The sequence below is a fragment of the Apodemus sylvaticus genome, chromosome 11, assembly GCF_947179515.1.
Source record: "Apodemus sylvaticus chromosome 11, mApoSyl1.1, whole genome shotgun sequence".
In the NCBI taxonomy this organism is placed as follows: Eukaryota; Metazoa; Chordata; class Mammalia; order Rodentia; family Muridae; genus Apodemus; species Apodemus sylvaticus.
The window spans coordinates 74,294,057-74,319,397 of record NC_067482.1 but is presented as its reverse complement, the minus strand read 5'-3'; the positions used below and the strand labels follow the sequence as shown (position 1 = coordinate 74,319,397).

General features: G+C 48.8%; 1 protein-coding gene across 1 annotated transcript; it reads right to left on the bottom strand.

Annotated features, from left to right (window-relative positions):
• Positions 1 to 15,346: 15,346 nt before the first annotated feature.
• On the bottom strand, positions 15,347 to 16,244 carry LOC127696414 (MORF4 family-associated protein 1). Its single transcript, XM_052199152.1, has 2 exons — positions 15,693 to 16,244; positions 15,347 to 15,455 (listed from the first exon to the last, which is right to left on the bottom strand). Exon 1 carries the CDS (start codon positions 16,078 to 16,080, stop codon positions 15,703 to 15,705), a length of 378 nt encoding a protein of 125 aa, XP_052055112.1. The 5' UTR covers positions 16,081 to 16,244; the 3' UTR covers positions 15,347 to 15,455; positions 15,693 to 15,702.
• Between the last annotated feature and the right edge of the window lie 9,097 nt (positions 16,245 to 25,341).

The window sequence follows — 25,341 nt, the reverse complement described above, 5'->3', positions numbered from 1 at the left end:
GGACCCTGTCTCAGAAAGCAAGGTAGAAAGCCCAGGGAGATGGATTAGTGGACAAGAATACTTGCTATGCAAGCAAGGGAACATGAGTTCAAATCCCCAGCGCCCAGTTGGCTCATAGTCACACCTGCTTGTAGTCCTGTGCCTGCTGCTCCGCCACACCTGCCCCTCCCCCAACACACAGACAGGGCAGAAACAGAAAATGGGAGCTCGCCTGCCAGCTGGTCTAATCAACACAGTTTTGGGTTCAGGGAGAGCTCTTGTCTCAAAACAAAGGCGCCAAGCAATAGAGGAAGACACTGCATGGCCTTCTTTGGCTTCCACATATGTGTATTGGCATGTACATCTCCACACTCACACACACACACACACAAATACACACACACACACACACACACACAAATACACACACACACAAATACACACACACACACACACACACACACAAAGTGGTAGACCTCAAACCTGAGACAAACCGTAACTGCCTATTTAAACATGTCAAAGTAGACCTGGCCACCGGGTCGGGACCCCCAGCATCTGTCAGCTCTGTAGGTTAAAGGGGACAGCTGGCATATGTCCCCTACCCTGACCTCCAACGGCTGGGCTGCCATTTTCCTGCTCATCCTGTATCTTCCAGCCATTTGGCTATGCTGGTTCTTTTTACCCTTTAAGCTCCTGGTCTCCTGGTCTCCTGGTTTCCTCTCTTCTCCCCTCCCTTCCCCTCCCCTCCCTCCCTTCCTCTCCCCTCTCCTCCCTTCCCCTCCCCTCCCCTCCCCTCCCTTCCGGTTCCCTCTCTTCTCTTCTCCTCCCCTCTGCTCCCCTCTCCTCTCTCCTCCCCTCCTCCTCTCCTTTCCTCTCCTCCCCTCCCCTTCTCCCCTCTCCTTCCCTCCCTTCCCCTTCTCTCCTCTCTTTTCCTCTCCTCTCCACTCCTCCCCCTCCTCCCCTCTCCACTCCTCCCCTCCCCTTCATCCCCTCCCCTCCCCACCTCTCCTCCCCTTCCATCCCCTCCCCTCTCCTCTCCTCCCCTTCCATCCCCTCCCCTCTCCTCCTCTCCCCTTCCATCCCCTCCCCTCTCCTCCCCTTCCCTTCCATCCCCTCCCCTCTCCTCTCTTCCCCTCCCCTCCTCCCCTCCCCTCCCATCCCCTCCCCTCCTCTCCTCTCTTCCCCTCCCCTCCTCCCCTCCCCTTCCATTCCCTCCCCTCTTCTCCTCCCCTTCTATCCCCTTCCCTCTCCTCCCCTCCCATCACCTCCCCTCCCCTCTTCCCTTTTCTTCTCCCCTCCTCTCCTCCCCTCCCCTCCCATCCCCTTCCCTTCCCTCCCCTCCTCTCCTCTCTTTTCTTCTCCTCTCCTCTCCTCCCCTCCCCTCCTCTCCTCCCCTTCATCCCCTCTCCTCCCCTCCCCTCCTCTCCACAAATGGCCCAGCTCAGGGGCATGTGTACTCCGGACTCTTCCAGATGTCTCTCCCTCTGGCTGTGCTCTCTGTCCTGTCTACAGTAAACCTTCTCCTGCACTCCTCAACTTGGTAGCCCTGACCCTTGCCTTGCTGCTCAGTAAGACCCCACAACCTGTGTTCTGTGCTCCACGAACACGCCCATTCCCCCACTTGACCACGCCCCACAGCCACGCCTGCTCATAGTCCTGCTCCCAGCAACTCCCTGTGGGTCCTGCAGATTGAGCTCCTGTTGTCGGGAGGGAGCAGGGGTTTTTACCCACTGAGCTATCGCATTGGCTCCTTATTTTTGTGTGCATGTGCATGTACTGTGTGTATGTGTGTGCATACATGTGCTGTGTGTGCATGTGTTGTGTGTACATGTGCTGTGTGTGTGCATCTGCTGTGTGTGCATCTACTGTGTGTATATGCATGTTCTGTGTGTCTAGGTATGTTCTGTATGCATGTGCTGTGTGTCTGTGTGTGCATGTGCTGTGTGTGTATCTACTGTGTATGTATGTTCTGCGTGTCTGGGCATGTTCTGTATGTATGTGCTGTGTGGGTACGTGCAGACATATCAACTTTTAAAAAACATTTACTTATTTTTATGTGAGTGAATGTTTTGCCTGCACATATGCATGTGTATCGTGTGTGTGTGTGTGTGTGTGTGTGTGTGTTCAGAGATCAGGAGAGGTATTGGATTCCCTGCTACTGGAGTTACAAGTGGTTGTGAACAGTCTTTTGGGCTCTGGGATCTAAATCTCAGCCCTCTTTAGGAGCAGTAAATGCTCTTAACCACTGAGCCATTGCTCCAGACCCTCACTGTAGCTGACTTGTTGTATTTTGTGGGTGCTTCTTTTTCTTACTGTTTATCCCCAGCCCCCTGACCCCAAGTTTCATCCACCCCTCACCCTTGCTAATACTTGCTGGTTTAACTACCCCCCCCCACACACACACACACACGCTAATGCCTGCTGTTCTAACCTCTCTCCCCAATTCTTCTTTTTCTTCTTTTTTTTTTTTAAGATGTATTTATTTTATGTATATGAGTACACTGTAGCTGTCTTCAGACACACGAGAAGAGGGCATTGGATGCCCATTACAGATGGTTGTGAGCCACCATGTGGTTGCTGGGAATTAAACTCCTGGACCTCTGGAAGAGCAGCCAGTGCTCTTAATGTCTGAGCCATCTCTCCAGCCCCTCCCCAGTTTTTCTAAGCTACCCTTCCCTGCCAAACTGTAAGTTTAAAGTAGAAATTTATGGGCCAGGTCATGTGTCTGATAAGCTTTAAAATAAACAGGATGTGAAGTGTGGGGATGGGTCCTGTGAGTGAAAACTTGTGAAAAGAGGCTGCAACTGGTCCCAGCATCAGGGGATGCTAGAGTGGTGAGGCAGGAATGTGGGGGTGGGGGGAGGAGCACCCTCATAGAGGCAAAGGGAGGGGGAAGGGGAGGGAGGTTTCCGGAAAGGAAACCAAGAAGGGGGCGACATTTGAAATGTAAATAAATAAAATAGCCAGTAGAAAAAGGGGTTGTGGGGAGGCTGCAGCTGACTGGGAGGGAACCGAGAGCAGTCTGTCTGCAGAGACTGGCCTGGCTTCTGTCAGTATAGTGGAGAGACTGCAATGTTTTAGCCCCAGAGACTAAGAACCTTACCTTGGGCTGAGTGAGTTCTAGCCCTCCAGAATAGCCATTCCTTGCCTTCCTGTGTGTTGAAACTAATATCTTGTGATGATAGATTTAAAACCCTCTGAAAAACTACTGACTTATAGGCAACTAGCTTCAAACAATCCAAAACCTAAGGATGCCAGCTGGTAGCGTCTTGAATTGGTCTTGATGACCCCCCACCCCCAACTCTCTGACATAGCCACCAATGTATTGCTGTTGTTTCTTTTTTAAATGTTTTTAGTATTTGATTTTTTAAAAAGATTTATTTATTTATTACATGTAAGTATGCTGTAGTTGTCTTCAGACACACCAGAAGAGGGTGTCAGATTTCATAGCAGATGGTTGTGAGCCACCATGTGGTTGCTGGGATTTGAACTCAGGACCTGTGGAAGAGCAGTCAGTGCTCTTGACCGCTGAGCCATCTCTCCAGCCCACCACCAATTGTAAACTTGCTTTGATTGATGGCTTTCTCTGCTCTGTAAAACTGTAAAGACTCCAGGAAACTGCTTCCATGTTGGAACACGGAATTTGGAGTAGCCCTCCATTTGTGTTCCTGGGCCATGGTCGCTCAAGATGGCTCCAGAATTGACTATCACTTATTCCCTTTATGATGAGTGCTGGGTGGGTTTTTTCTTAATATTTATTTATTTTATGTATATGAGTATACTATCTTCAGACACACCAGAAACCAGTACAGATAGCTGTGAGCCACTATGTGATTGCTGGGAATTGAACTCAGGACCTCTGGAAGAGCAGTCAGTGCTCTTAACCACTGAGCCATCTCTCCAGCCGGAGAACTGTGGTTTTCTTTGTCAACAACCCACACATGACTTTTGCTGAATATGAGCCAAAACCAAAAAAAAAAAAAAAAAAAAAAAAAAGAATTAGCCAGGCGGTGGTGGTGCACGCCTGTAATCCCAGCACTCTGTGAGGCAGAGGCAGGTGGATTTCTGAGTTTGAGTCCAGCCTGGTCTACAGAGTGAATTCCAGGACAGCCAGGGCTATACAGAGAAACCTTGTCTTGAAAAAACCAAATCCAAAACAACAACAACAAAGAAACAAAACAAAAGATTGCTCCCTCCTGATTGTTCAAAAGAAGAAGAGTCACATGCATTAGAGTTTTATTATTATTTTATGTGTATGGGATTTTTTTTTTTTGGTCTACATGTATGTCTGTATACCGCATGTGAGCCTAGTGCCCACAGAGGCCAGAAGAAAGGCATAGGATCAGCTGGAATTTACGTTACAGAGAACTCTGAGTCAGTACACGGGCGCTGGGATCTGAACCTGGGGAATGGAACCCAGGTCCTCTGAAAGAGGAGTCACTCAGTGCTCTTACCCTCTGAACCATCTCTCCAACCCTTTAGCATTTATAGGGATTGTTCTTTGCTTCAACTAACCTTCCCTACAACCTTAGCCTGACAGGGGGCTTTGCAAGTCATGAAATAAACTGTCTCACTACTCTGGGTGTTCAGTGCTCTAGTCACTGTCTAGAGCTGGTGTCACTGTCTAGAGCTAGTGTCACTGTGTAGGGATGGTGTCACTGTTTAGGGATGGTGTCACTGTGTAGGGATGGTGTCACTGTGTAGGGATGGCGTCACTGTGTAGGGATGGCGTCACTGTGTAGGGATGGCATCACTGTGTAGGGATGGTGTCACTGTGTAGGGATGGCGTCACTGTGTAGGGATGGTGTCACTGTGTAGGGATGGCGTCACTGTGTAGGGATGGTGTCACTGTGTAGGGATGGCGTCACTGTGTAGAGCTAGTGTCACTGTGTAGAGCTAGTGTCACTGTGTAGGGATGGCGTCACTGTGTAGGGATGGCGTCACTGTGTAGGGATGTTGTCACTGTGTAGGGATGTTGTCACTGTGTAGGGATGGTGTCACTGTGTAGGGATGGTGTCACTGTCTAGAGCTGGTGTCACTGTCTAGAGCTGGTGTCACTGTGTAGAGCTAGTGTCACTGTGTAGGGATGGTGTCACTGTGTAGGGATGGTGTCACTGTGTAGGGATGGTGTCACTGTGTAGGGATGGTGTCACTGTGTAGGGATGGCGGCCTCAAATCTCAGTTTGCTCAGTGCTGGGATTACCAGCATGTGCTATCACACCTGGTCCATAAAAATGATTATGGTTTAATTGATAAATTAATTATTTTATATTAAATTCTTCTGGTAAAATGTGGACAACCTACATCTGCCATTATAAGCACCAGAGCATGCTGTCCAGGAGCTTTATGCGCATACACCCTGTGCTGTCTGTCTGTCTGTCTGTCTGTCTGTCCAGGGACACTCATCTTCTTCTCCACAGTGGAGCTGTTCCAGTTACACATGTCTACCCAGCACAGCTCGGGCACTGGCCTGCTTCATTCCCCTCGCTGCATCTATAAACTGACTGCTCTTGTTCCCGAGAGACCTGAGGTGGAATTCCCACACAGCGCACAGGACGCTGTGGAAGTGTAAATTCCGACCACGAGTGTGCTGGCAGACGCCGGTTCTCTCATTTCAGAGCTTCGGAGGCATCTGGGTAAAGGATCCAGCCCCCATTCACCTCACATTCCAACACTTCTCTTCTGGCAACAGCAGACCTACTGTCTGCCTCTCAGATGACCAGGAGCCATCACAAAAACGCCCCCACACTGTGAGCTTTAAACAACTGGTGTGTTTCTCACAGGCAGAGATGAGAGTGCCCCAGGCTGATTTCTCCTGTGAGATTGGGTCCTCCCTGGTGCTCCCCTCTTAGAAGGCACGAACAGAAGTAGGGCCCGCATTTATCTGACCTCAATTATTTGACCTCAATTTCTTCTTTAAAGAACATATTTTTACATTTAGCCCATGTTTCTATGTATAAATATGGGGGAGGACATGGCACCTGCCACCCTGTTAGAGGAGTCACCATGGGACACTAGAGTTGTGTTTAGTCGCAGAGACCAAACCCTGGCTGGCTCGCAGCAACCTTACAGCGTGGACCAGACCCTGGCCAGCTCACAGCAACCCCACAGTGTGGACCAGACCCTGGCCAGCTCACAGCAACCCCACAGTGTGGACCAGACCCTGGCCAGCTCACAGCAACCTCACAGTGTGGACCAGACCCTGGCCAGCTCACAGCAACCCCACAGCGTGGCCTTCTGTGTCTGGTTGCTTTAACTCCACTTAGCATTCTTGTGAGGTTCGTCCGGTTGTGTTGAGTGTGAGCTCCTTCATTCCTTTCTGTGGCCGGATGCTGTCCTGTTCTGAGAGGGTGACAATCCCCTCACCCGCTGACTGCCATCTGGGCTGTTTCCACCCTTGGGCTGTTATGAAAACCGTTGCTATAAACACGTATGCGTACGTCTTTTACTTTTGAAGAAAAACACTAAGTTTTTCTTGGATGCTTCTTCTGCTTTGTTTGAAAACATTCTTTCCTGCCCCGAGATGACAAATTTCTCCCTTTATAGTCTCAAAAATATTTACTGCTTCCTTCTTCCTAGCCACAGGGAAGGGAAGTGATGTCGGTGTGTCTGAGGCAGGGGTCTAAGTGCAGCCTCCTCTGTGTGTGTGGCCAGCCCCCCAGCCCTGCACACTGCACTTTGACCCTCTGGTGCAGTGTCAGCTCTCATGGTCACCCCCATGTCTGCCTTTGCTCTGTTGGCCCCATCACCGGCTAAGTACCCACCACACTAATAGTTACTACAAACTGCCTTATACAAGAAGCCCCCAAATCAGCCTTGTGCTTCACTAGCTCTCGGTTAGCTTAAAAGTCACAGGGCTGCAGCACGGTGAGTCTCCTCCCAGCTCTGCTGCAGCTGGCACTTCTACCTTGTGGTTGAGGTAACAGTTGTCCCCAGCCATTCCTGTTTCGACTCCCACCCCATCTCTGACTCTTCACCTGGCCACAGGCATTGGCAGTGACTGGGGTGGGTGACATCTGTATCTCTGTTGTCACTGTTGTACCTGTTCCCTTTGCTGTCTTAGCCTTTGGATCAGACCTTGGTCAGTTCTGCACATGGACACATTGACCACTGAGAAATATTTCATCCAAACTGTAGCACACATTTAACCTGACCCAGACTAGAACAGTTTTTCTCTTTCTCCTGCAAACTAAAGACTTACAGATTAGACAGCATGACTGGAAACAACGGCCCCTAATGGAAATGAAAAGAGGGGTCCTAATGTCCCTGGAAGATCATCTTCTCTCTCTCTCTCTCTCTCTCTCTCTCTCTCTCTCTCTCTCTCTCTCTCTCTCTCTCTCTCTCTCTTGCTTGTGTGCCTCTGAGTATGTGCCCAAGGCTGACATCAGAGTCTTCATCCATCTCTTTCCATTTTACTCTCTGAAGCAAGGTCTGTCAATTGAACCCAGAGTTCCCCAATAAGACAAGTCTAGCTAGCCGGCTTGCTCCTGTCTCAGCCATCCATGCACTGGAATTATAGGCAAGTCACCAGGCCTGTCTGACATTTACAAGGGTTCTGGGGAGCCGAACTCTCATCCTTACTCTTGCATGATAGCATTTTCACCTGGCTCTCTCTGTCTCTGTCTCTCTGTCTCTTTATCTCTCTGAAACAGGGTCTCATGAGCCTCAGGCTGGCCTAGAACTTGACTATGTAGCCAAGAATGACCTTGAATTTCTGATCCTCCTGCTTCTATCTCTTGAGTAACTTCTAAGGTGCTGGAGGTGGAACCCAGACTTCTCTGCATGCTAGATAAGTTCTCTACAACTGAGTCACACCCCAGCCAATGCCCGAGAATTCCCGAAGAGATTTTTATTGGTTCTATTGATTCACCGGACTAGTTTGGACAACTGCAGTGCCAATTCTGTAATTGTTGTTTTTTGGTTTTTTGTTTGTTTGTTTTTTGTTTTTTGTTTTGTTTTTGTTTTTGTTTTTTTGAGACAGGGTTTCTCTGTGTAGCCCTGGCTGTCCTGGAACTCACTCTGTAGACCAGGCTGGCCTCAAACTCAGAAATCCACCTGCCTCTGCCTCCCAAGTGCTGGGATTAAAGGCGTGCACCACCACCGCCCAGCAATTGTTGTTTTTAAACTGCATTTTGATATGACTCTATGTAAACTTGACATATTAAAATTGTAGCAGGGTGTAGAGGCATAGACATGACCCCACACTCAGGCAGAGGCAGGCAGATAGATAGATCTCTGAGTTTAAAGCCAGCTTGGTCTACATAGAGAGGTCTAGGCCAGCCAGGGCTACATAGCAAGGCTCTGTGTCTCAAAAACAAAAATGTACCTGTGTAACAATTCTCAGGCTGGAGAGATGGGTCAGCAGGTAAGAACATGTCTCTTGCAAATGATTCCCAGCATCCACACTGGGCAGCTCTTAGCCTCCTGTAACTAGCTCCAGGGGATCTGACCCCTACTCTGGGCTGTGTGGGTTCACAAGTGTGCATAGTCATACACACAGAAAGATGGACACACACATATATAAAAATAAGTCTTCAAAAATTTCCCTAGCTACTGTTTGTACTGGAATGCCCCTCCAAAATTCATGTTTACTCAAAGATCAGGATATGGCCTTTTTAAAAAATAGGGTCTTTGCCACTCAGCTGAAGTACTGGGTTAAGGTGGGCTCCAAACTCAATGACTTGTGTCCTTCTTCAAGGCCACGTGAAGACAGAGATTGATGGGGAAGGCAGATAAGGACAAATGAGTGCCCAAGGGCGCTCTGTGCTGGGATGCAGAAAGAGATAAGAGACTCAGCATCCTTCAGTGGGAGGCAGCGCTACCCACACTGGATCTCAGGCCTGCCTCTAACACTGAGAACTTGTCTTTTTTAAGCAAGTTTGTAGCAGTTTGTTATCACATTGTGGGAAAACAATCATGCCACTAATGTGTTGGCTTCTTTCATACTTTGTAGATCTTTACCCTTTGCCTCTGGTTAGAACTGCTTCACATTTTAATGTACTGATTTGGTCCCCCCAAACCCAGAAACTATCAATAATATCGGCGACTTGGATAATTTGTATTTTAGATATCATGTTGTGGGCATGCTATGATGCTGATTGTGGTGGTTTTAATGGCTTATTTTTTTTAAGATGTATTTATTTTATTTATATGAGTATACCACAGCTGTCTTCAGACACACACCAGAAAGTGCATCAGATCCCATGACAGATGGTTGTGAGCCACCATGTGGTTGCTGAGAATTGAACTCAGAACCTCTGGAAGAACAGTCAGTGCTCTTAACTGCTGAGCCATCTCTCCAGCTCTTAATGGCTTAATTTTTTTAAAGATTAATTTATTTTAAGAGTATAAATACTTTGCCTGCATGCATGTCTGTGTACCATGTGTGCGTCATGCCGAAAGATTAGAAGGCAGCACTGAATCCCCTGGAGCTGGAGTTATGAGTGATCGTGAACCTTACTTCTTTGTTAGAACAACAAGTGTTCTCAGTCACTGCGCCGTCTATCTCTCCAGCCCTGGCCGGAGCAGTTTTAAAGCCATGTCAATGGGTTTTCAGCACTCCTCTGCCCTCCTCTGCTGAAGTGTTGGCCACACTTGTCTCTGACAGAACACAGACAAATGACACGCCACCTGGAGCTCCAGTTTCTCTGGTCTCATGAATCACTCGCCTGGGGAAAATGTTGCCTGGTGAACTCTCTAAGCCGAGTGTGTGCGTGAGCTGTGAAAAAGCATTGCATTGTTGGTCCATAGACACCACCAAAGGCTCAGCAGGAAGCCGTGTCTCCTGGGTGGGCTCACTGCTCCTGCTCTTACTAATTCTCATGTAACCCCCCCTGGAAAGTGCCCCATGAGGTTTTGCTGCTCCGGAAGCCTGCTTCCTGCTGGGTCATGTGCCAGGCTTCATAACTACCTACAGGGGTAGAGCAACCACAGGTTTTCCTAGCCTGGCATGTTGGTGGCTCCTGGCTGTTCCTGTATGACCCCAGCTGACCACCCAGGGGAGACTCCAACTACTTGTCTTCACTCCATCCATCACAGACCCCTCAAGTCGATGGTCTTCACATGGAAGAAGCTACACTTAACACCTTGGCAGGAAGGTGACTGTACTCTGGACGTTGCCTGGGGAGGAAGACCACCGGCCTAGGGCCATCTCCCAGGCAGCCCCTGCTTTCCCCTCACTCATCTGTGAGGGAATGGAAGGAAGAGTTCTCTGACATCATCCATGTGAGGCCACTCTCAGCTTGGATCTCCTGTGCAGAGCTATTATAGGAAGCCTGGTTGAGTGACAATGTTGGCTGCTACATCTTTGGCTCTTCCACAGTGGTCTCACCGGAAGGTAAAGTCATAACTAAATTTACCATGTGCATTATCACCACTGAGTTGAGCTCAGCCTATGATGGTCTTCTTTTGCCAAGCTGACCCACTTCACTCCTTCCATCCCTAAACCCCGTAGGCCAGTGAGGCTGAGTGAGCGCAGTCTGACTTGGGGAAGCCCCGCTTTCCACCCACTTCACTTTGCTGGTTGGTTCCAAGAGTGTAGTGCCATTTTTGTGCCAAGGTTCCAGGCTGATGGAAAGACAGCCATTCTATCTCCATATCTTTCAAACAAACATCAGTCAGAAGTTTGGTTGAAGTACACTCATTCCCTGCCTTCCCTCCCATCCATGGAGCACTCGCTGACCACTCATGGTCCTGTCCTCTCTGCACCCCAACCACTTGCTACAGCTTTCCTATTGCCCACTGCACTTTCACACCTGAATCACGATGTCTCTGCCCCCCAACCCAGCTCCCGCAGCCTTCTCTATGCTCTGCCCCCGCCCCCAGCCTTTTCTACGCTCCGTCCCGCCCCCAAGCCTTCTCTACGCTCCGCCCACGCCCCCAGTCTTCTCTACGCTCTGCCCCGCCCCGCCCCCAGCTTTCTCTACGCTCCGCCCCCCCAGCCCCCAGTCTTCTTTACCCCTGACTTCCCCGTCCCCCCCTCCCAGCCTTCTCTATGCTCCGCCCCCGCCCTCCCCTCCCCGACTCTGACTGACTTACTTGCTTGCTCGGCCAGCTGCTTAGCATCTGGCCTCTGTTTAGCCTGGAGCGCCTGTACTCCCCAGGGCTACTCATTCCCAGTGACCCGGGGCTGGCGATTGCTGCTCGTCTTCCCAGCCCTCAGTTACCAACAGGCACTTTTCTCTGCCCATTTCCTCCAGTGTTTCGTAATGTCCTTTCCCTACTCCTCGTTTCTATTTTGTTTTCCTTCCTAACTCCTTCTGGCTAGAAGTAGCCCTGATGAATTGGGCAGCATCTGTCTGCCCAGGCAGTCCCAGGGTATTGCTAGAGCCCATAATCAGGGTAGTATCCTCCTGGGCAGTTTGGCTTTAGCTGGAAGAGCTGACAGAGAAAACTGCTTTGAAGAGATACATATGGAAAAGTCTGTGAACTATGAGTTAGTTTGAAAGGAGGAATGACTCCGGACTCACAGGACACGTAGGAAGTCTTGGTAAAGTCACACGTATTTGGAGCAAGCCCTGCCTGGTTTACCCAGCCACAGTATGAATGGGGGCAAACTCTATTGATCTTTAGAGGCATCGGAGACCACACTGTCCCAGGCTTCCCTGCTCTCCGGACAGGGGAAGGTGGCCAGGGCCTCAGCTTGAATTTGGGCAAAGGGAACCAGTGGGAGATACCTGGTGAGGCCTGTGGGCAGGAGGAGGGCTGCAGTCTTGGATGAAAACAGCCTTTGATAGGCTGACAGCCCTTCTTGCAAACCAGTAAAGGAGAAAGCATTTACACTGGCCACCTCAGTGATGGTTATGCCACCACTACATTCCACCACAGGACACAGTCCCACCTCAGGGACAGAGCAATTTCCTTCACTCGGGTTACATGTTAAGGACAGAGTGGCAAGAACTACACTTGTCAAAGGAACAAGTTGACTCCCAACCACTGCCTCAAGTGTTGCTGTCCCCCTGCAGAACTGGAGAGTGTACTTTGGAGGATGTCACATTGGAGACTCCGGCTGGACCGACAGGTGTCACATCCCCTCATAGCTCATAGGCTCTAGAAGCATTCACATGGGCCCACCAAAACACAGGAACCAGGAAGTGCAACCCTGCTGCATGCCCAGAGGGCAGAGAAGCAGAGTCCAGGTGTGAGCAACACTCAGTGACTACAGCACTCTACCCCAGGGAGATGCAGCTCTGGTAGCATCTCAACCGACCAATGCCTGTCGTCGGGAGCAGGACAAGGGAATGGGGGTCTTCTGTTCCCCCGCTCTTGATCTCATCTTCATCAGGGTGGCCTCCCCTGGAGCCAGACATCCACTGATGTCTCCCTCACCCCGTGTTGTGCTGTGTCCACCAACATTAAACCTGCTTTCTTGGAGACCACCCTCTGCTACTGAGTGCCCAGAAGCCAGAGCTGCTCACCAGAGGCTTTCATCAGTCTGTACCAAGCATTCCATCACTCCAGCTCTTTTCTGACCTTAGGGTAGGTGACACCTCCATGCTTTCTTTCCCTAACACCTAGTATGGAGCAGACTGGTCTCAGCTTGAGATGGTATCTGCACCCTGCCCGAGAATCTCAACAAGCCTTTCTGATGGCCATCCATGAGGAGACCTCTGGAGCCAGGGGCTCATGAAGGACTTGGGGATCTGTAATAAACCATGAGAAATGGAGCCGGGTCAGCTCGGCGCTGCAGTGCCACTAGAGTGTCTCTTGGTCAGTCGACATTTCACTGATCTCTGCCAGTAGACCAGGGTGGAAGAAGGCACGAGTTGGAGCAAAGGAGACTCGGAGTGTGTTGCAATTGACCAGCATCATAGGGAAAGGAAAGGAGTTGCTGGAGAATTGGAAGTTTCCAAATGTAGGTGTAGAAACCACCAACAGTGACAACTACTCGGGGGTTAAGAAGGGGAGGGGGGTGCCCAGCAGAGTGAACGCAGGTAAAAGGCCCTGGGGTCCATCTCTGGCATCACAAGAGGAAAGCATGCAGACACAGACGTTCACAGGGAAGCTTCCAAGCTAGTTTTATAAGGGAGGTGGAGAGGGGTGTTAAGCTTCAGGGTTTTGTTTTTCTTAAAAGTTGGTGTGCTTTTATGATCCCAGCACTAGAGGAACCCAGAGTGATGCCAGCCTGGGCTACACAATGAAAACCTGCCTGAAAACAAGATGAAGCTGGGAGGAAACATGCGATAAAATATATGTACTGTTGGTAAGGTTAGATAATTAAATCGCTGTTAGTGCTTAGGAGAGAAAGGAGTGCACTTCTTTCTTGCATTGTGTGTCACTTACAAATAAAACTTTTTTTTAAATGTATGTTTGCCTGAATACATGTCCCAATGTCTTGGAGTTCAAAAGGATGCTAAATCCCCTAAATTGAGGGCTACAGACAGTTGTGAGCTGCCATGTGGGTGTTGGGGACTGACCTTGGGTCCTGACAAGAGCAGCAAGTGCCCCTAACTGCTAAACCATCTCTCTTACCATTTAAAACTTAAATATATATATTTATAGATGGGGCACAGGTCACAGTGGGCATGTTGAGGTCAGAGGACCACTTTCAAGGCTCAGTTCCTGACTTCTACCATGTGGGTCCCTGAGATTAAATTTAGTTCCTTAGGGTTGGTGGAAGGCTTGTCTTTCTTTACCCACTGAGCCATCTCTGTAGCCCTGATCAGCAATATGCTACATTAGAACAGTAAAGGGATATTTATCTATAGAAAACAAGTCTTAAAGTCCATAACAATGTGCCAAACATGGTCCTTTCTTGTTACCTCCTGAGTCACATTCTTACTGGACCTTTGGCCCCACTACTATAACCCACACCAGTATCTAGTCTCATTTCCCTGGCCCACCTCCATTCTTCCTGACTTCTGAAATTGTGCTCACCCAAGGCCAAGCTTATCAAAACATCACAAGGGAAAGCCTACCCCTCCCCGCCATTTTCTAAGGCAATTGTGTCTGTTAAGAGCTGGGAAGTTGGGAGCTCAGGAAGCAGTACTAAGAAGGAACCAGACAGGTGAAGTTGAGTGATCACCCTGACAAGGAACACACTGAGCAGTCAGAAGTTAGGCTGGGCTGTGGTTCCCTCAGCACATACAATTCTAAGATGGCTGGGATGTCCTTAGAAAGGAGGGCCCTAGGCTTGGGCCACCTAGGAAAAAGGTGCTGGCCAAAGCCATTGTTTGGTAGGTATTTCCCATTAAGGGTCAATCCTAGCAGTTGGGGACCCAGCCCTTCTTGTCTGAAGGGAGTCAATATATTATGCTGTTGTGTCATCAAGATTAGGAAAGAACAGGAATCAAGACTACCATTCTCAATGTTCCTACTGCAGTCAGAGCCTAGATTCCCTTCTGTTTACTCAGAGCTCCCAAAGCTGAGGATGTTCACGCAAACTAAGCACAGGCCATGAAGAAAGACTTCACTTAATATGTCTTAATAACTATCTGAGCTTACTTTTCAAGCAAACGAATACTTTTATTAACATGTAAGATTTTATTTTCAACATGGTAAGGGTTTTGACCTCAAAAGCTTATCGGGTCTGCCATTGTACATTTATAGCTTAACTACATATGAACCTTGAAGACGCCTCTTCCTTTAAGTTTTGGGTCCATTGCAGGTTTTCCTTCCCAGCCCACAAAGGGTATTGCAAGGATCTTTCATTTTATGCCCAGGATCTCCTCAAATATATGGGGATATCAACTTGTACAGACTAACAAGACCTCATCTCCCATACTGGGTTCCATTTCATTTAGAAATGAGTTAGGCTGTCCCAACAAACTCATCAGGCAGGTTACAATAGATAGTGTAGCACATAAAAGTTAAATTTTGCACAAAATACATCTCTCCTCCTTTGGTCTCACACAGAAATTAAAGTCCCCCAATAGAAACAATACTATCCTCCGACCCTTCTCCCAGGTCACCAGTTCTAGCCATGTAAGGCCCATCCACAGTCCCAGATGAAGTCTGGTTCCTTCTTCTGCCATCGCTGCACGGAATCTTCTAGAATTAACGCAGCTCCTTCAGAACTTTCAGAGGCGGGGAGCTCCAACTCCGAATCTCAAGTGTCACAGGGACCCAAAGTTCAGGGAGCTATATCAGGTCACCCAAGAAAGAGCAAAACACCTCCAAATTCAGGAACAACAACCAAAGGCCAGGAATGAACATTATTCAACTGCCACAGGGCTTACAATCTAGGCCCTAATTCCCGTATGTGAGCGCATTTTCCAAATCAAAGTTATTTCCCCCAAACAAACAAACAAACAAACAAAAAAGGAACCACTGAATAATCAAAAACTCATATCGAGGTCGTCAACCGCAGACCATAGCAGAAACGTAGTGTCAGTGAGAACAGAGTGAAGACAGAGGGGAAAGAAAAAAGAAAAAAAAAAAGAAGTAAAAGGAAAACAAAAGGCTCTCTGGTTTCAGCTTCTCCAGGGTGTCATGTCAGCCAATCGCCATCACTCAACCAGAATCCATTGGCTGGAAACCTAAAGCACGGGCGGGAGAGAGGTTAATCACGCCGGACAGCAGAGCAAACACCCGGCCCCTCTTGGAGGCTGCCTCACTCAGGGCCCCATGCTTTCCAGAACAATCTGGAATCTTCCCCGGTCTCCCCGCCGACAATCTGCACTACTCCTTCCCCAGAGGGGCCTAGTTTACTCCCGAGGCGACAAGCCAGCCTCCTCCCCACAGTCGCCCACGCCCCGCCGGGCTCCCGCCCTTACCGCGGCCGGCTCACGAAGACTCGCTCTTCTCTATCCGCCGCACGAGCTGCACCAGCATCTCGGCCATCTTCGCCATCTCCTGCGCCTTCTCGTCGGCCTTCTCCGCCCGGGGGCCGCGGGGCTCGGCGCTGCCCGCGCCCTGCAGGTGGTTGAGAGCGCTCTCCTCAGAGGCCTCTACCTGCGTCTTGATCTGGATCAGCATATTGTCCATCTCCCACAGCTTGCCCCGGTTGCGCACGGGCGCGCGACCGCGCTCGCGCGTCAGCGACGCGATGTCCTCGCGCATCTCGTGGATGACGGGCAGCAAAAACTGCTCGAAGTCCTCCTCGGGCTCCAGCACCTCCACCTCCTCGGGCTCCGCCAGGTCCACTGCGTCCAGGGGCCGCATCTCCGCTGCTCTGCTCGTCTGCACGACACTCACTGACCGAGCTCGGGCCGAGTCCTCAAAACTTCCGCCGCTGTTCCAACTTTCCGCCTCGGAGAAGCCACGGAGACGAGCGACTGCCGAGCAGACGAGCGACGAACAAAATGGAGTCCCAAACCGTCAACCAGCGCTCTGCGCTTACGACCCCTTTCACGACACCGCCGCGCCCCTCTTTACGGCCGCGCTGAAAGGTGCGGGCGCGCGCACGTCCATGAAGGGGCGGAGCGAGTGCTTGCGCGGGCGCGCGCAAACATTAACTCGTCATCCCTCCAAAGCTTTTGAGGCTGCTCTGGGTGATGTCAAGTTACCGTCTCTGTATCTTATACTGATTTCATTAATTTACAGCTACTCACGCTGTAGCCAAGGCTCTCCTGGAACTCAGTTATTTGGTTTAAACTGATCTTGCGCTCTCAGCAATCCTCTTGCCTTAGGTTCCCAAGTCTCAGTGTGAGCCCCCACGCCCGACACGTTTACTTAAGAAAAGCAAAAGGAAGGAAGAAAAGAAAAAAACAAAAAGAGCCTGCCTTTTATTCCAGCACCTGGGAGGCAGAGGCAAGCGGATCGTTGAGTTTGAGGTCATCCAGGTATAACATAGTGAGTTTCAGTACAGCCAGAGTTACATAGTGAGACCCTGTTTCAAAACAAAACAAAAATACCACACAACAACAAAAACTGGGGAAAGAGGAATCTGGGAAATCCATGTGAGGACAGTCATTCTGCTCAGAGCTCTGTCTCTTTGGTTAGTTTAAGTGTAATTACCTTATCTCGATTGACTGAGTGCCTGGGTGTGTTTTTTACCAGACGAGCTCCTGGCTTCCTGAGGTGAAACTATTGTCTAATGCTCTCTGAGGCCCCTGGTGACGAAAAGTTGAGTTGATGATCACTTGCTGTGGAAAGGACAGAAGTTGGTGCAGATAACTAAGTTTGTGTAACTATTATTCAACCAACATTGAACGTTAGGGGAAGATGCCGAATTCTTAGTCTACTGATCAGACAGCACTTTCTAAGGAATCTAAACTACATATCTCACTGGTTTTGTAACCACATGCCGTGAAACCACTTTGCAAAATCCAACCACAGGCATATATAAAGTACATATCTTTAAATGGACTCTCTACACTCAGGGGCTTTTAATTTAAAAAAAAAAATCCAGCCTAAGAACATGAATAAGAATAAATGGTTCAGAGGACAATGAGATTCTGTAGCACTATCAGGACAGTTAGATTACAGAACCCTGATGTAGGGAAAGGCTGGTAGGCACGGATCCCAGGAAATTCTGTTTCCCTTTCCCTCTCCTTCTCCCCCTCTCTATCTTTTCCCCCTAACTGGTGGGAATGTGATCTCTATGGCCAAGACAGCTTCTACTGTACAACCCAGCAAATTAGTTGAACCCATAAATCCACACAAACCCCTGTCCATGGATTATACACATTAGTGATTCACTCTGTTACCAATAATGCATCAGTGTCACATTAAGGGAAGAAACAGAAGCATTTCCCCTTGGAGTTGTTTAACTAAGAGTGAGTCCAAATTTGAATTGTCTCTTTCGTGCTCCCTGTGTTGTCTGTCCTTTGTCTGTCTGTTGTGTGAGTCTGAATCTGTGCCTGCCTAAAGGCTCTCTTGGGAAATTGTTTATCTCTGTGTTTGTCTGCCTATGATTGCTCTGTGTCTCTTTTATGAGGGGGTTGTCTGTCCCTAACAAAGGGCTTTGCTCCATCTCTAATGAGTGACATTGAAAGCATCAGATGGGGAAGGAAGGGGACCTGTAGAAATCTTTAACAAAAGATTAAATCACTGGTGACAACTGATCCCAACTGACCCGGATCACAAGCATCATTATTTTTCAACCAATAACCATAATCGGTTGCTTTCAAACTTTATGGTAGATTTTTCAGAAGTTGCTTTCAATTTTTGTATTTGCTGTTTTGTCTGGGTCAGAGGCATGGGAGAGTACATAATTTAAGATTATAGCTATGTATTAGCTTAGGTCGGAAAAGTGCATCACATGGGAAACTCAAGGCAAATGTAGGGCTGGTTGTTCCCTAACAGGGGCATTATACCAACAGGCTGGGTACACAGTGGGCTAGCCGTCCTAAGTGACCTCAAGGTATATTATTAACTTTGGCTGTTTAGCAAATGTTTCAGTCTCAGTCTCCTAGAATGTAAGATATTTGTGTTGTCACAGCCACACACACAGTGCTTACAGCTCCTTTATTTGTTACTGCCCAAGGTCCGAAGCAAACAGCCTTCTATGGGTGAATGGACAACGGAATATTATTCAGCACCAACAGGAACAAGCAACCAATGGAAAGACTCACCAGGTCTTAACTGTTACTGAATGGAGGAAACCCCTTGTATGCCAGTCACATGGTTCTGACCACTCAACCCTCCAGAAAGGGCAGAACACGGAAAGATGGGTAGTTGGCTCAAGATGGAGTAATGAACAGAGAGAGAATGGAGGCTTTTTAGGGCAGTGACGCTGCTCTGAGAGACAGTCACGTTGCCCGCATGCCGGCAACTGTCACAGTTGCCAATGCCAAGTGTGAACACCAACAGAAGCAGGGGCTTTGCTGATAGCGCTGCGTGCTGCAGGCCCATCGATGGTAACGAAGCTCTGTGTGTGTGTGTGTGTGTGTGTGTGTGTGTGTGTGTGTAGGGTTGTGGTAGGGGAAGTCGGATGTGTGGGAACTCTGTACTTTCTGCTCACTCTCCTTGGGAACCTGAAAGCGCTGTGGAAAAAAATATGGTGTGAAAGGGACTGGGACAGGCTGGGGACCGGAGTGCAAACCCTCATTATCCATTTGGTGAAGAGAGGGTAGTGACTCATTCTGTAACCCTAGCACATTGTGTGTGTGTGCGTGTGCGTGTGCGTGTGTGTGTGTGTGTGTGTGTGTGTGCACATGTGTGTACATGTGTGTATATGTGCATGCAGGCGGGTAGACCCCAAGCTTGCTGGCCAGCCAGTCCAGCTGAATAGTAGACTCCAGATTCAGGGGAGAAACCTGTCCCCAAAATAATTAGGAAGAATTATTAATAATAATTATATAATTATAATAACTAAGGTGGAGAACAATAGGGAAGCACCTATGTAGACCTCAGCTCTTTACTCTAACACAAATGGTTTTTCTGTCTGTCTGTCTGTCTCTCTCTCTCTCTCTCTCTCTCACACACACACACACACACACACACAAACACACATACACACACACACACACACACACACACGGGTCAAGACAAAATGACTCTCGGTGCTCCGTGGGCAGGGCACAAAGCACACCTGTGCAGTGCTCATCATGTGGATTTTGGGCATCCCTTTGTTTTCTGTCTGTTATTTCTGTTCTGTCTTCTTATGACTATGTTTTTTTATGTTTGTTTTGTGCAGACTGCAATGGGAAGGAGGTATCCTTGCTCTTTTGGGCTCATGGGAGGTAGAGGATAATTTGCAGGAGTCAGTTCGTTCTTTCCTTCCACGTGAGGGTCTGAGGATCAAACTCAGGCTGTAGGCTTGCAGCAAGTGCCCTTAGCTGCCCAGCCATCACACTTTCCCTCTGTCACCCTCCAGCCATGCATGTGTGCTCGTGCGTATGCATGTGTGCTCGTGCGTGTGCATGTGTGCTCGTGCGTGTGCATGTGTGCTCGTGCGTGTGCATGCGTGCTCGTGCGTGTGCATGCATTGGGTCTGTCTTTGTTGCTATTGCTGCTTACATATACTGGCTTTGCATGGGGTTGGAGATTAGAACTCAGATTTTTTCTTTTTAAGACAGGTTTCTCTGTGTAACCCTGGCTGTCCTGGAACTTGCTCTGAACTGAGACTGCCTCTGTCTCTTTAGTGCTGAATTAAAGGTGTGTGCCACCACTGCTTGGCCAAACTCAGATTTGCAAACTTGTAAGACAAGTGTTAACCTATTAAGCCATTTTCCTAGCCCTGTTCTCTATCTTTTAAAAAATTAACTTTAGTTCCTTAAGTGAAACCGAACTCAGTGCTTTTGTTTCTAAGATAGCTTTTAATACCCTAAATTCCAGTGATGTGTTATCAGATGTTTTCACAATTTTGCATGTTTTTTTTAATAATTCTAAGAGTATGATTATTCCTGTTATGAATTGTTTTTATGTTTTTGCTCATGTAGGTCTCATGTAGCCCAGGCTGACCCTGAACTCATTATATAGCTAAGGATGGCCTTGAACTCCTATTCTCCTGCTGGGGTCAGCACACTCCCCTCCTTTAGGTGCGTGTGTCTCTGTGTGTGTATTTGTCTCTGTGTATGTGTATGTCTTTGTGTGTGTATGTGTGTGTGTGTGTGTAGGGGTAGGGAGATAGAGGGAGGTGGCAGAGGCAGGAGGATTATTACTGGGGTTTGCTGACCATCAGTTCTGTACCAGGTTCAGGAGAGATCCTGATTTAAAGGAATAAAGTGGAGAATGACAGAAACTAGAGTAGGTCGTCAGGAGACTTCCTCTGGCCTCTTCATGCACTCACACTTGTCCCCTACACACTTGTGACACAACACACATCTATACAAACACACAAAATGAAATTAACAAAAACTAAACACAGAAAGCCTGTAAACTCAGAGCAGTTTTTTTTTGTTTTGTTTTGTTTTTTTGGATTTTTGGATTTTGTTTTGTTGAGACATGGTTTCTCAGTATAGCCCTGGCTGTCCTGGAACTCACTCTGTAGACCGGGCTGGCCTCAAACTCAGAAATTCTCCTGCCTCTGCCTCCCAGAGTGCTGGGATTACAGGCATGCGCCACCACCGCCCGGCTGTAAACCCAGAACTTAAGAGGCAGAAGCAGGCAGGTCTCGTGAATTCAGGGCCAGCCTGGTGTATGCATGTATTGAGTTCCAGGACAGCCAGGGTGGCATAGACAAGGATAAAATAACGACGTCAAGGGCGGGTGGAGCTTCACCATCAGCTCGATCATGGCAGCCTCAGGGCATGACAGCAGCTACTGAAAAATAAGCATGGTGCAAGATTTTCATCTGCCCAACGGTGGTAAGCAATTTACTCATTTCCCCAAGCTGGAGACCGGAGAACAGCTTGTCCTAGAAGTGGCAAGGCAGGCCATGTGGGGAAGAACTGCAACTCCAAGACCTGTGGCTTGCTTGTGTCCAGACCTGCAGGGCGGGAGGTAGCAAATTCCGCTCCCTCCTGATGCCCTAGGAGGAGTGATCCTGAATGCACTGTGCTTGGAAACTTGGGGCATAGAGCTAATTAAATGACTTCCAGAGACACCGTAGGACCTGAGGGCTGCTCCACGCACAGCTGTGGTGCTCCAGCTGCCGCTGGCCCCAAGAGCAGATGTTCCAAGTCTGAGATGCTTCATTGTCAAGGCTGGAAAGAATTTGGTGCCTTGGACTAAAGTGACCCTCTTTAAATCCATCTACTGACATTCTAACTATTACTAGGAATTGGCCCCCTTCAGAGGCACTAATTGCTTGAGTGCGGGGGCCCTATGATAAATTTAATGTCCTCAGCTGGAAGGTTGTGGTGCACACCTTTAATCCCAGTACTCAGGAGGCAGAGGCAGGTAGATCTTAAGTTTGAGGCTAGCCTGGTTTACAGAGGAGTTCCAGGATAGCCAGGACTACACAGAGGAACCTTGACTTGAAAAAAACTAAAACTCAAAAACTAAATAGCAATGATAATGATGATGATGATGATGATGATGATGATAAGAATAACAATAGGACTGAAGAGATGGCTCGGTGGTTAAGAGCATCGACTGCTCTTCCAGAGGTCCTGAGTTCAATTCTCAGCAACCACATGGTGGCTCAAAACTATCAGTAATGGGATCTGATGCCCTCTTCTGCTGTGTCTGAACACAGAGTACTCTTCTATACATTAACTAAATAAATAAATTTTAAAAAATAATAAGGTTAATGTCCTTACCAAAAGAGACAGAAGAGCTCAGTCCCGCCCTCTGCTCCCTGCCATGTGAGGACATTTTGCAAAGGCAGCCATCTGCAAAGCAGAACGCACCCCAAGCAGGCGTCTGTTGACACCTTGCTCTTGAACTTGAAGCCTCTAGAAATGCAAGAAATAAATGCCTAGTCTGTGGGAGTTTGTTATAGTTCCGGCTGGCCGAAACAGCTGGTGTCTGCCCCTAAGCATGAGGGAAGCTCACAGAATCCATCTCTTTTTCTGTCTGCAGTCCTCACACCAAAATGTAAGGACCAAAAGTAAGTAAATGAATCCAAACAAAAACAGTGCAGAGACCCAGAAAGTGATAATAGAAGAATTGGGTAGAATAGTAGATCTTTCAAACCCAGGAGGGAAAATCCAGATATGATGTTACACATGTCCATATACGTGTTCACGTGTATAATATCAACAATCAAGTGTCGGCAGGCATATGTGCCTCAGAAATGCAGGTGTGTGTGGTCAACATGCACATGGGAAGTGAACGCCTTACTGGAAGGCAGGTTTATGCCAACGGAAGTCTGCTCTGTGCCCCCAGTGTATCTGGGTCAGCACAGGGGTGAAGATGCTGCTGAGATGTGATGAAGTGTTCTGGAAATGTGTTAATAGCCACAAGGGTCACTTTGCAAGGACTTGTAGACTCCCTCTGCTAGAAGAAATTATGGAAGAAATCTTTTCTGAAAATGACCTCTTTCCTTCCTTCTATCTTCCTCTTTCTCTTCTTCCTTCTTTCTTCTTCTTTAGGATATTGGGAAGGGAAGCCAAGACCTGGCCCACACTAGTCAAATTATCACCTCAGAGCTGTACTTTAGCCGTGGGAAGCAAAGCCTGATGACGTCAGAGTCTCACACAGCGGAAGAAGACCGGAGAGGAGAGGGTTATGGGCAAGCTGCCGTGGGTGGAGGCCTTTTCAGATTATGTGAGCTCTCCTGGCTGCTGTCCTCGATGCCGATGGTGGTGTGTGCTTCTTGAAGCACTCAGGATTTTGAGACACGACATACCAGGTCTTTTAACAGCAGCAACAGGAACAGAACACATTTTGTAGATGTCACTTTGTTGAAATTCTAGTGAAATGGAATTTGGCAGAATGGGTGGCTAACCCCCCTTACAAGGCACATACACTATGATTTGCACATGGGTTTGGATGTGTAGAGTGCTGTTTTGGGGCTTTCATTGAGGCAAGAATAAGAGTGGCTGTGCTATGTCCCATGCCTCACTGTTCTCCATGCATGTTAGATATAAGGGACAGTCAGGACAGCTGCTAGAGATGGTCACGGTGAGCAGCGTGGCTACGAAGCACTGTGTTAACATCCTCAAAGGTCACCTTGCAGAATCACCAGTGGACGCAAGTTAGGACCCCATAAACATCATAGGCGTGTGCATGCCCCTAGCTGGCAGAGGGAGAGGGAGTTGCTCTGGCCACCAGCCCATGTCTAGAAGCCCCTTCAGCCTGAAGTCTTTGCTATCTGTGTGAAGTTTTCTCAGGCTTACTGAGCACAGCAGCAGAAGCGACAGCAAGTGTGGTGATTCCAAGAATGTTGTGTAGGCATACATTCTTTGCATCCCATTTTAATAAACGTTCAAGTCACTTCTCTAGCCCTCTACCCACCAGAGGTAGTGAAAGAGAAAAGTTATTAGGATGGGGGGAAGTGGACCTGTTCTTTGGGGACAAGCTCAATCTTCTTTGTCAGCAGTTCAGTCCCGTAGCAAACACCAAATATGAACCAGCAGCTGCAGACCAGTCCTGAAGAAACCACAAGGCTCATCTCACCACAAACGGAGCTCAGCAATTGCATCTAAGGTGGACCAATGTGCGTGTCGTTAGTGAAGAATAGCGAGGTGGAGCAAAGCAATGCTCCCTCCCACCGTCTGTGGGGCCATAGTTATAGTCCTTCGTCTCGTGCCCTTTCACATACCTGCTATAACAAAAACATCTTTCATCCTTTGTGACCCAGCAAAACCTCTTTTGACATGACTGACTTTCCAAAAAACCCAGAAGTTTCCACTTCACAGTAGTTCTTTGGGACAACAGTTGTAAATGCCTGCCTCTTGAGGTGTTGATTGCTCGCTGAGTGACGGTGGTCATAGGAGGAAGCATGCTGGCCATGGAAGCACTGTGCATAACTGCAATATCCAAGCTGTGTTTGGAAGGCTAAGCAGGCCCCAATGCCCGAGGTATGTACCTGATTCCTGGGTGGACATCTTTGTAGTTAGTTCTTAGGAGGGACTTCTGTGAGAGTGAAGCCGCAGGGGGCTGTGCTGGGTGCTGAATGGAGAAGGGGGCCAGTGGAGGGGTGTTGGGCTCCTTGCCAGCCTCTTCATGGACACTGTTCTAGAGCATAGCCATGGCTCCCCACTTTCAGACACAGAGCCTGGGTTCACTGCAGCAGCAGAGAGCACCCAGGCCTTAGGAGTGTTCCAAGGTGACATGTAAGGGGAAACAACGGGGGAGGGGCTAACTGATATCCATGCATTGGTTTCTTTTTATTTTCTTGCCCCCCCCCCTTTTTTTTTGAGAAAGAGGGTTTCTGTGTAGCCCTGGCTATCCTGCAACTCCATGTATGGATCAGCCTGGCCTTGAACTCAGAGATCCACTTGCCTCTGCCTCCCATATGCTGGGATTACAGGCGTGTGGCATCACTGCCTGGCTTAAGCATCTGTTCTCGGACAGGTACACGTGGAGCCTGCTATGGGACCAGCAGGCAGCATGGCAGGATTTGGTGTCAGAAGTCAGAACAGAGTACCCAGGAAAGACAGACTGAAGGGGCGGGCAGTGCTACGGATAGCCTAGGCTCCCCCAGGGGCAGCGGGAAGCACTGAACAAGTCTTGGTGTGTTTTGAGAGAGGGTTTCTGTGTAGCCCTGGCTGTCCCTCCGCACCACTCTCGGCTACACTGCAAAGATGCCAGAGTCAGCTGGGTGCCGCTGGCCTTCTCACCAGAGTTACCAACAGTCTGTGTGCCTGTTGTTTTGAAGCCGTGTCTCATGCATCCCAGGCTGGCCTGGAACTCGCTGTGTAGCTCAGGATGACTTGAACTCCGGATCCTCCTGCCTCCATCCCCCAAGCACTAGGATTCCAGGGGTGCACAGCCACACCTAAGTGCAGAACCTGTGGATACGAGGCAAATACTCTGCCAGCTGTCTTTCTCCTGCTCTTTTTTCTTTTCTTTTTGGGTTTTTGATTTTTTTAAGACAGTGTTTCTCTGTGTAGCCCTGGCTGTCCTGGAACTCACTCTGTAGACCAGGCTGGCCTTGAACTCAGAAATCCGCCTGCCTCTGCCTCCCAAGTGCTGGGATCACAGGCG